Source organism: Chiloscyllium plagiosum, chromosome 1 (assembly GCF_004010195.1).
Source record: "Chiloscyllium plagiosum isolate BGI_BamShark_2017 chromosome 1, ASM401019v2, whole genome shotgun sequence".
Lineage (NCBI taxonomy): Eukaryota > Metazoa > Chordata > Chondrichthyes > Orectolobiformes > Hemiscylliidae > Chiloscyllium > Chiloscyllium plagiosum.
Genome location: NC_057710.1, coordinates 1,082,335 through 1,094,475, shown reverse-complemented (window position 1 = coordinate 1,094,475; position 12,141 = coordinate 1,082,335). Strand labels below are relative to the sequence as shown.

Genomic DNA, 12,141 nt, shown 5'->3' with positions numbered 1-12,141 from the left:
TGAGTGGGAGTGGGGAGAATGTGGAGCTGAGTGGGAGCGGGGAGAGTGAGAGCTGAGTACAAGTAGTCGAGTTTCTCTGGGGATGTGAGTGAACTGATATATTTGGACAGTGGTTGAACCTGAGACACCACAAATATCCTCCTCCTCCTCTCATCAAAACAAAAAGGCTCTGTGGGCCTTGATAAGGTCAGGTTTTTGCATTTCTTTTTTATCGTATAATTGGTAAATTTTTTTCATTTTTAAATTATCTCTTATTTTATATTATAGTTGGATTAAATTAAGGTTAAGTGTAAAAAGTGGCAGGGTTTCTCAGCTCCATGTTATGCTGCTCTTGCTTACTGTTGGAGCTGAGTGACATGGCTGGTGTCCCTGACCCCTTCACATGCTGAGATTGTTTTTTTTTCAATTGTTTGTGGTACTTTAGTTTTGCTGGCTGGCCAGCATTGATCGCCCATCCCATGTTGCCCTTGAGCTGCCTTCTTGAGCTGCTGCATTGCACTTGCGTGTGGGTTAACCCATAATGCCGATAGAGAGAAAATTCAAGGATTTTGACCCAATGACTATGAAGAAACGGTGGTACATTTCTAAGTCACGTTGGTGAGTGATTTAAAGGGGAACTTGCAGGTAATGGTGTTCCCAAGTACCAGATGCCCTTGTCTTCCTAGATGGAAGTGGTTGTGAGTTTGGAAGATGCAGTCTGAGGAACTTTGGTGCAGTGCATTCTTTAGAGAGTGCACACTGCTGCTCCTGAGTTTTGGTCATGGAGGGATTGAATGTGTGGAGATGTGGTGCCAATCAAGTGCGTTGCTTTGTTCTGGATGGTGTCAAGCTTCTTCAGTGTTGTTGGGGCTGCACCCATCCAGGCAAGTGGGGAGTATTCCCTCACACTCCTGACTTAGAATCATCAAGATGTACAGCACAGAAACAGACCCTTCAGTCCAACTCATCCATGCCGACCAGATATCCTTACCTAATCTAGTCCCATTTGCTAGCACTTGGCCCATATCCCTCTAAATCCTTCCTATTCATATACCCATCCAGGTGCCTTTTAAATGCTGCAATTGTTCCAGCCTCCACCACTTCCTCTGGCAGCTATTACTTCTGCATGAAGAAGTTGCTCCTTCTATTCCTTTAAATCTTTTCCCGCTCACCTTAAACCTATGCCCTCAAGTTCTGGACTCCTCCACACCAGGGAAGAGACTTTGTCTATTTACCCTATCCATACCCTCATGTTTTTTGCTCTACAAGGTCACCCCTCAGCCTCCAATGCTCCAGGGAAAACAGCCCCAGCCTGTTCAGTCTCTCCCCATTGCTCAAATTCTCCAACCCTGGCAACATCCTTGTAAATCTTTTCTGAACCTTTTCAAATTTCACAACATCCTTCCAGTAGGAAGGACACCAGAACTGCACGTAATATTCCAAAAATGGCCTAACCACCTGTGCTTTGTAGACAGACTTTGGGGTGTCAGGAGGTGAGTTACTCGCCACAGTCTCCCTAGTCTCTGACCTGTTCCTGTAATCACTGTATTTATGTGGTGAGTCCGATTGACTTTCTGGTAATAGTAACCCCAAGGATGTCGTAAGTGGGGGATTCAGTGACGGCAATACCGTTGAATGCTAAGGGGTGGTAGTCTCGGATTGGTAACGGTCATTGTCTGGTATTTGAGTGGTCCTAATTTTACTTGCCACTTGTCGGCCCAAGCCTGGATATTGTCCAGACCTTGTTGTATTTGAACTTGGACTGCTCCAGTATCTGAGGAATCGTGAATGGTGCTGAACACTATGAAATCATTGATGAACGTCTCCACTTCTGACCTTATGACAGAGGGATGGTCATTGATGAAGCAGCTGAAGATGGTTGGGCCTAGGACAGTATCCTGAGGAACTTTTGTAGTGATGTCCTGGAGCTGAGATGACTGACTCTCCACAACCACAACCATCTTTCTTTGTGCCAGGTATCACTCTAACCACTAGTGTTTTCCCCTTGATACCCATTGATTCCAGTTTTGCCAGTGCTCCTTGATACCACACTCAGTCGAATGCAGCCTGATGTCAAGGGCTGTCACTCTCTCCTGCCCTCTGGAATTCAGCTCTTTTGTCCATGTTTGACCCAAGGCTGCAATGAGGTCAGGAGCTGGGTGACTCTGGCAAAACCAAACTGGGTGCCACTGAGCAAATTGTTGCTGAGCAGGTGCTGCTTAATAGCACTGTTAATGATACTTTCTATCACTTTAGTGATGATGGAGACTGATTGGGCAGTAATTGGCCAGGTTGGAATGGTCCTGCTTTTTGTGTCAGGACATACCTAGGCAATTTTCCACATCCACAGTAACTGGAAGAGCTTGGCTAGGGGAGCAGCAAGGTCTGGTGCACACGCCTTCAGTAATATTGCCAGAATGTTATCAGGGCCCATTGCCTTTGCAGAATCCAGTGCCTCCAGCAGTTTCTTGATTTTGCATGGAGCGAATTGAATTGGCTGGAAACTGGTATCTGTGATGCTGGGGACCACTGGAGGAGCCAGCACATCAGTGCAAAAGATAAGGCTGAAACATTCGCAATAACTATCAGTCAGATACGCCAAGTAGAAGATCCATCTCGGGCTCCTCCATCTTTGAGGATGGGGATATTTCAGGAGCCACCTCTTCCAGTGAGCTGTTTAATTGTCCACCAACATTTACGACTGGATGTAGAAGGACTGCAGAGCTCAGATCTAATCTGTTGGTTGTGAGATAATAGACAATAGACAATAGGTGCAGGAGTAGGCCATTCAGCCCTTTGAGCCTGCACCGCCATTCAATATGATCATGGCTGATCATTTCAGCGGAAACATGTTTCCTGCTGCCAGAATGTCCAATCCTTTCATAATCTTATATGTCTCAATCAGATCCCTTCTCAGTCTTCTAAACTCAAGCCCAGTCGCTTCAGTCTTTCAGTGTAAGGTAATCCCGCCATTCCAGGAATTGACCTCATGAACCTACAATCACTTAGCTCTGTCTATCATTTGCTGTTTATACCATCTTGCATGCAAGTAGTTCTGTTTAGTGGCTTCACCAGGTTGACACCTCATTTTTAGCTATGCCTGGTGCTGCTCCTGGCATGCCCTCCTAAGTCTCCATTGAACCAGGGTTGATCCCCTGGCTTGATGATAATTGTTGAGTGGGGGATATGTCAGGCCATGAGGTTACAGACTGTGCTGGAGGACAATTCTGCTACTGTTGATGGCCCACAGCGCCTCATGGATGCCCAGTCTTGAGTTGCTAGATTGTTTCCAAGTCTGTCCCATTTAGCACGGTGATAGAGCCATAAAACATGATGGAGGGTATTCTCAATGTGAAGGTGGGAATTTGTCTTCACAAGGACTGTGCGGTGCTCATTTTTTACCGATACCATTATGGACAGATGTTCTACAGCTGGCAGATTATTAAGGATGAGGTCAAGTATGTTTTTTCCTCTTGTTGCTTCCCTCACCACCACTGCAGACCAACTCTAGCAGTTATACCCTTTGCAACCTGACCAGCTCGATCAGTAGTGCTGTTGCTGAGCCACTCTTGGTGGTGGTGATTGAAACGTCCATCGAGAGTACATTTTGCACCTTTTCCACCCTCAATGCTTCCTCCGAGTGTTGTTCAACATGGTGGAGTACTGATGCATCAGCTGATGGAGGACGGTACATGGTAACCAGTAAGAGGTTTCCTTGCCCATGATTAACCTGAAGCCATGAAACTTCCAAGGGGGCCGGAGTCAATGTCAAGGACTCCCAGGGCAACTCCCTCCCAACTGTATCCCACCGTGCCGCTACCTCTGCTGGGTTGTCCTGCTGGTGGGACAGAACATATTCAGGAATGTAATGGCGATGGTATCTGAAGTGTTATCTGTGAGGTCTTCATAGACCGAATGATGGATCCACGATGTTGATGGGTTATAGATAGCATGTTTAGTGAAATGGCCATACCACAGATGAGGATTGCTGAGGGAGAAAGGGAATGGGTGACCAAAAGGCAGAGACAGAGCAGGAAGGCAGTGCAGATGTGCCCTGTGGTTATCTCCCTCCAAAACAGGTTTAGCATTTTGGATACGGTGAAGGGAGATGGCTCACCACGGGAAGGCAACAATAGCCAGGTTCATGGCACCGTGGCAGGCTCTGCTGTTCAAAAGGACGGGAATAAGAGTGGAAGGGCTAGAGTCATAGGGGATTCAATTGTAAGGGGAGTAGCTAGGCATTTCTGTGGTCAAAAATGAAAATCAGGGATATCTCAGTTCAGCTGGAGGACATTCTGAAGGTAAACAGCCAGCTGTCATGGTGCATGTAGGCACCAATGATACAGGTAATAAATGGATGAGGTCCGAAAAGCAGAGTTTAGGGAGTTAGGAATCAAGTTAAAAATAGGATCTCAAGGGTAGTAATCTCAGGATTGGCACCAGTGCCACGTACTGGTCAGAGGTGCTAGTCAGAAAGAATAGGCTGGATGAATGCGTGGCTTGCAAGATGGTGCAGGAGGGATATCGAGTTTTGGGACATTGGGACCGGTTCTGGGGGACGTGGGATTGTTACAAATTGAATGGTTAACACCTGGGCTGGAGTGGAACCAATGTCCTTGGGGGTGCTTCTGTGAACTCTGCTGGGGAGGGTTTAAACTAATGTGACAGAGGGATGGGAAGCAAATGAGGAGATTAGTGGACAGAAAGGAGGAAGTGACTGAGGCCTGTAAGGAACTAGATGTGAAGTCAGTATGACTAAGGGGAAGATAATTGCTGTTATTGCTATTACTGAAACTTGGTTGAAGGAAGGGCATGATTGGCGATGAAATATCCCAGGATATCAATGCTTCAGGTGGGATGGAGAGGGAAGTAAAAGGGGTGGAGGAGTTGCATTACTGGTCAGAGGGGATATCACAGCTGTGCTGAAGGAGGGCACGATGGAGGACTCGAGCAGTGAGGCAATATGTGCAGAGCTCAGAAACAGGACGGGTGCAGAAACAATGTTGGGGGTGTACTACAGGCCTCCCAAAAGTGAGAGAGGATATCACAGCTGTGCTGAAGGAGGGCACGATGGAGGACTCGAGCAGTGAGGCAATATGGGCAGAGCTCAGAAACAGGACGGGTGCAGCAACAATGTTGGGGCTGTACTACAGGCCTCCCAAAAGTGAGCGTGAGGTAGAGGTTCAAACATGTAAACAAATTACGGAAAGATGTATGGGATTCACTTAGAATCAGAGAGATGTACAGCAAAGAAACATACCCTTCGGTCCAACTTGTCGATGCTGACCAGATATCCCAACCCAATCTAGTCCCAGCACCCGGCCCATATTCCTCCAAACCCTTCCTATTCATATACCCATCCAAATGCCTTTTAAATGTTGCAATTGTACCAGCTGCGTCCTCACTTTCTCCTGGGGTTCACTTAGTGTTAGAGGTCCAGATGGAGCAGAATTTGTAAGGAGTACCCAGGAGGGCTTTCTTGAGGAGGATGTAAATAAACCAACTCAGGAAAGGGCCATACTGTACCTGGTGTTGGGGAATGAGCCCAGCCAGGTCATTAAAGTTTCAGTCGGGGATTATTTTGGAAATAATGATCACAATTCCGTAAGTTTTAGATTACTTATGGACAAAGACACAAGTGTTCCTTGGAAGAGTGCTAAATTGGGGGAAACACCAACTATAGCAAGATTCAGCATGAGCTGAGGAATGTGGATTGGGAGCAGCTGTTTGAGGGTAATTCCATATTCAGTATGAGGGAGGCTTTTAAAGAGAGGTTGGTTAGAGTTCAGGATAGACATGTCCCTGTGAAAATGAGGGATAGAAATGGCAAGATTAGGGAAGCATGGATGACAGGTGAAATTGTGAGACTAGCTAAGAGGAAAAAGGAAGCATACATATGGTTGAGGCAACTGAAGACGGATGAAGGTTTAGAAGAATATTGGGAATGTAGGACCAATCTGAAAAGAGGAATGAAGAGGGCTAAATGGGATCACAAAATATCTTTAGCAAACAGGGTTAAGGAAAATTCCAAAGCATTCGTACCTAAGGAGCAAGAGGGTAACTAGAGAAAGGGTTGGTCCACTCAAGGACAATGGAGGAAAGATATGCGTGGAATCCGAGAAAGTGGGTGAGATTCTTAATGAGTACTTTGCATCGGTATTCACTGAGGAGAGGGACATGACAGATGCTGAGGTTCGGGATAGATGTCTGATTACTCTAGGTCACGTCGGCACAAGGAGGGAGGAAGTGTTGAGTATTCTAAAAAGCATTAAAGGTGGACAAGTCCCCAGGTCCAGATGGAATCTATCCCAGGTTGCTGAGGAAAACAAGAGAGGAAATAGCTGGGGCCTGTGCAGCATTCTTGAACATGGGTGAGATGGGCCAATGGGCTGAGAAGTGGCAGATGGAGTTTAATTCAGGATAGTGAAGATGGCTTTTGGTATGCTTTCCTTTATTGGTCAGAGTATTGAGTACAGGAGTTGGGAGGTCATGTTGCGGCTGTACAGGACATTGGTTAGGCCACTGTTGGAATATTGTGTGCAATTCTGGTCTCCTTCTTTCTGAAGCAGAGTATAATTAATGGGATATGTTGTAAGATCCGAAGATCTGATGACATGATATCTGGTCAATATCATGAGGTCATGGGAAATCTCGGGCTGTCCATAGGGTGTCCATCATTGATTGTATGTTTACAGGATTGGATGTATAGATGGGGGTGGGGCATGGCTAACAATGACATCAATGTTGCATGTAGTTATTCTATCATGAAGTTAATTAAAATGCCATATCCCACAAGGCAAATCAGTGTGACATTAACTTCTCCTAAGATCTGAGCAGTGATAAAGAGGGCGACTTTATCCCACGTGAAAGCCAGATTCCATGCAGTCTCAAGCCTCCTTCACATGTGTGGTAAAGAGCTCAAATAAAGATTGATGGTACTGCTGAATACAGAACTTGAGACTGCTCTTTGACATCTCTCCCCAGCACTGACCTGGTCTGGCCAATATATAACTCCAAAACCACAGCAGTGTAATTGGCATAGAGTCACAAAGTCATAGAGATTTACAGCATGGAAACAGACCCTTCCGTCCAACTAGTCCATGCCGACCAGATATCCCAACCCAACCTAGTCCCATCTGCCAGCACCCAGCCCATATCCCTCCAAACCCTTCCTATTCATATACCCATCCAAATGACTTTAAAATGTTGCAATTGTACTAGCCTCCACCACATCCTCTGGCAGCTCATTCCATACATGTACTACTCTCAGTGAAAATGTTGCCCCTTAGCTCTCTTTTATGTCTTTCCCCTCTCACCCGAAACTGATGCCCTCTAGTTCTGGACTCCCCAACCCCAGGGAAAAGACTTTGCCTATTTCTCCTATCCATTCTCCTCATGATTTTGTAAACCTCTATAAGGTCACCCCACAACCTCTGATGCTCCAGGGAAAACAGCCCTAGATTATTTAACCTCTCCCTATAACTCAAATCCTCCGACCCTGGCAACACCCTTGGAAATCTTTTCTGAACCCTTTCAATTTCACAACATCTTTCCAATAGGAAGGACACCAGAATTGCACGCAATATTCCAACAATGGCCTAACCAATGTCCTGTACAGCTGCAACATGACCTCCCAACCCCTGTCCTCAGTACTCTGACCAATAAAGGAAAGCATACCAAATGCCTTCTTCACTGTCCTATCTACCTGCAATTCCACTTTCAAGCAGCTATGAACTTGCACTTTTAGCTGACTTTGTCTTTTAGCTGGCCTCTGAAAAGGCCGAGCAAGCCAGTCAGTTTTGTCAAACTGCTATGAAATATAAGAACAGGGTCAAAACCGAATGAACCACCTAATGTTGCTTTAGTCTTTGGAAGTTACAATGGCAGTCTCAACTTTGTTGACCCTCTAAACATCTGGGAGTTGGTGCTAAAATAAGAAGAGCTGACTCACAGATGAGTTAGACAATAGCCTGATTAAATCATACCATCTTTATCATCCCTGGCTATACCCCTTCCAAAGGCAAGACAAACTCATCAGAGGTGGCAGCACAGTGGCATACCCAGTCAGGAAGCAGATGCTTTGTTTGCCCTCAAAATGAGAACAAAGAACATCGATTTGAGATCTCATGGCAACAAGTGAAATACCAACCTTGAAAGAAAGAGGTGTTCGCAATTCTGGAAAGTGTGAAAATAGAAAAGCCCCCTGGGATGGATAGGATTTATCCAAGGATTATCTGGGAAGCCAAGGTGGACATTGGCTTTGACCTTTATGTCGTCATTGTCTACAGGAATAGTGCCAGAAGACTGAAGGATAGCAAACATTGTCCTCTTGTTCAAGAAGGGGAGTAGAGACAACCCTGGTAATTATAGATCTGTGAGACTTACTTCATTTGCGGGTAAAGTGTTGGAAAAGGTTATAAGAGATAGGATTTATAATCATCTAGAGAGGAATAAGTTGATTAGGGATTGTCAACATGGTTTTGTGAAGGGTACATTGTGCCTCACAATCCTTTTTGAGTTCTTTGAGATGGTGACCAAACAGGTGGATGAGGGTAAAGCGGTTGATGTGGATTTCTGTAAGGCATTTGATAAGGTTCCCCACGGTACACGCTGGACAAAATATGGAGGCATGGGATTGAGGATGGTTTATCGGTTTGCATCAGAAATTGACTAACTGAAAGAAGACAGAGGGTGGTGGTTGATGGGGAATGTTCATCCTGGAGCTCAGTTACTAGTGGTGTACCACAAGAATCTGTTCTGGGGCCACTGCTGTTTGACATTTTTATAAATGACCCGGATGAGGGATAAGGAGGATGGATTAGTAAATTTTCAGATGACATGAAGGTTGGTGGAGTTGTGGATAGTGCTGAAAGATGTTGCAGGTTATAGAGAGATATAGATAAGCTGCAGAGCTGGGCTGAGAGGTGGCAAATGGAGTTTAATGTGGAAAAGTGTGAGGTGATTCACTTTGGAAGGAGCAACAGGAGTGCAGATTACTGGGCTAATGGTAAGATTCTTGGTAGTGAGGATGAGCAGGGAGATCTCGGTGTCCATGTGTATAGGTCCCTGAAAGTTGATAGGGTTGTTAAGAAGGTGTACGGTGTGTTACCTTTTATTGGTAGAGGTACTGAGTTTCGGAGCCATTAGGTCATGTTACAGTTGTACAAAACTCTGGTGCGGCCGCACGTGGAGTATTGTGCACCGTTCTGGTTGCCACATTATAGGAAGGGCATGGAAGCTTTGGAAAGGGTGCAGAGGCCACTTACATTCAGATGTTGCCTGGTTTGGAGGGAAGGTCTTATGAGGAAAGGCTGAGGGACTTGAGGCTGTTTTCGTTGGAGAGAAGAATGTTAAGAGGTTACTTAATAGAGATTATCAAAGGGTTGAATAGGTTGGTCAGTGAGAGCCTTTTCCTCGGATGGTGATGGCTAGTTGGTCAGTGAGAGCCTTTTCCTCGGATGGTGATGGCTAGCATGAGGGGACATGGCTTTAAATTGAGGGGTTAAAGATATAGGACAGATGTCAGAGGTAGCTTCTTTACTCAGAGACTAGTAAGAGCATGGAATGCACTGCCTGCAACAGTCGTAGATTTACCAACTTTAAATGGTCATTGGATAGACATATGGATGTTAATAGAATGGTGTAGGTTAGATGGTCTTCAGATTGATTTCACAGGTCGGCATAACATCGAGGGCCGAAGGACCTGTACTGAGCTGTAATGTTCTATGCTCTATGGGAATGTTGCAAGCATTTGGAACAACATCATTAAGTTGCGATAGAACCGATTGGGTTTTCAGACAGGGTAAATTATTCTAAATTCTTTTCACTTTTGTTTGTGTTTCATTCAGTAGTCTGTAAATAAACTCTGTTCTGTTTAAGACCAAATGATTGGGCCAACTGCATCTCTCCTGGATTATCCACTTCACACCTGATTAAAACAACACGCAAGGTTTGGGGCTACTTTCTTGAAGTGTTTTGAGGGTCTGGTATTGTCCATAACACCTGCATTAAACCTTTTAAAATACATCTCCTCACATTTTTTCCAAACTAAACTCCATCTGCCATTTCTTCACCCAGGGCTCCAGCTTATCCCAAGCCTGCTATGCCCTCTGGCAATCCTCCTCACTATCCCCAGCTTTCCCAATCTTTGTGTTATCCACAAACTGACTCATCAGGCCACTTCCATTCTCCTCCAAGTCATTTTTATATATATTATATATACACAAACAGCAGGAATCCCAGCACTGATCCCTGTGGAACATCACTGGTCTCAGATCTCCAGTTAGAAAAACACCTTTCCACCACTACTATCAGTCTTCTCTGACTAATCCATCTTACTAGCTCACCATGGTCCTATTAGACTTTACCTGTATCAGCCTGCCATGAGCGACCTTGTCAAAGGCCTTTCCAAAGTCCATTTGACAATATCTCAGGCCCTGACCTTGCCAATCATTTTTGTCACTTCCTCAAAAAACTCAATCAAGTTTGTGAGACATGAGCTACCCCAGATAAAGCCATGCTGCCTATCGCTAATAAGTCATAGAATTCCAAATGTGAGTAAATCCTGTCCCTAAAAATCCATCTGTTTTGATAGCATTGAACACATAGAATCCCTGCAACAGGAAACAGGCCATTTGGCCCAACAAGTCCACACTGACCCTCCGAAGAGTATCCCACCCATACCCATTCCCCTACCCTATTACTCTACCTTTACCCCTGACTAATGCATCTAAACCTACACATCTCTGAACACTACGGGCAATTTTCACATGGCCAATTCACCTATCCTGCACATCTTTGAACTGTGGGAGGAAACTGGAGCACCTGGAGGATACCCACACAGACAGTCACATGAGGGTGGAATTGAACCAAGATCCCTGGAGTTGTGAGGCAGCAGTGCTAACCACTCAGCCACCATGCACATATCTACAGTGTTTCTCGCTTTTCAGCAAAAAAACTCTCAATAGCTTTTAAAAGACTATCTTCACCATTACCTGCTAATCCATTTTCATACATATTTGCTGACTCTCTAATTTCTAGTCAATGTGTTCTTCATGTTAATTCTTGGTGTTTGGTGTTGTATAGGAATGAGTCCCTCCAATACCAGGTACACGGTTTGAATACGTTTCTCACCTTAGTGCCCTATCCATGATGCAGCCACCGATGATATTGTCTTTACAGGAACACTTCTGTGCTGGAGTGTCATGTGTCATTCCTAGATTGTGTCCCATCTCATGTGCAAGAGTGGAAGAAACAGCCAAATGGCTGGGCCTGACGTCCTGAGAGAGAAAAGGTAAAACGTCCTGTGAAAACTGTATTTCAATAAAGAAGCAGATCTGTAAAGTAGTCAAAAATGCTAAGCCTGAGGATTGGAAGCAGTTTAGAATCCTGCAAGTGAAGTCCAAGAGAAATGGGATTGTCCTCTACCCTTGAGCAGTTGTTATTGGATTATTTTCAGAGACTGAGGCCTTACTCTGTGCCAATCAATTGTCTGAATCCATCTGACCAATAATGGACAGCTGCTCATGATATTGGCTGCTGAGTGTTCTCTTGTCCAACACTATTTGAAAATTAGTTTTCATTCCCTCAAAAAACAAACATTACTTTCCAACACAGTATTCATAATATGATAGTGTGTGCACAATACATCTCATGTAGAAAGCTAGTTATGACTGTAACACAATCAAATAAACCCACATGGCATTCCCTTATGACTGTCTTATGAAGACAGGTATGTAGATTGAGCATGTATTTTTTGGAATGCACAAGGATGAGAAGGCAGCCTTATAGAGATGTACAGCACAGGAATAGAGCCTTCGGTCCAACCTGTCCATGCCAAATCTAACCTAATCTAGTCCCACTTGCCAGACCTGACACATATCCCTCCAAACCCTTCCTATTCATATACCCATCCAGATACCTTTTAAATGCTGCCATTGTACCAGCCTCTACCACATCCTCTGGCAGCTCATTCCAAACACGTGCCACCCTCTTCTTGAAAACGTTGCCCCTTAGGTCTCTTTTATGTTGTTTCCCTCTCACCCTAAACCTATGCTCTCTAGTTCTGGACTCCCCAACCCCAGGGAAAAGACTTTGCCTATTTATCCTATCCATGCCCCTCATGATTTTATAAACCTCTGTAAGGTCACCCCTCAGCTTCCA

At 44.9% G+C, this 12,141-nt stretch overlaps 1 protein-coding gene across 1 annotated transcript in view; it reads right to left on the bottom strand.

The window, feature by feature from the left end:
- The window catches only part of LOC122546170 (disintegrin and metalloproteinase domain-containing protein 12-like), a 48,464-nt gene that overhangs the window by 8,017 nt on the left and 28,306 nt on the right, over positions 1 to 12,141 (bottom strand). Inside the window, exon 5 of the mRNA XM_043687062.1 lies at positions 11,113 to 11,258. Coding sequence (XP_043542997.1) covers positions 11,113 to 11,258 — 146 coding nt within the window. The remainder of the gene's footprint in view (positions 1 to 11,112; positions 11,259 to 12,141) is intronic.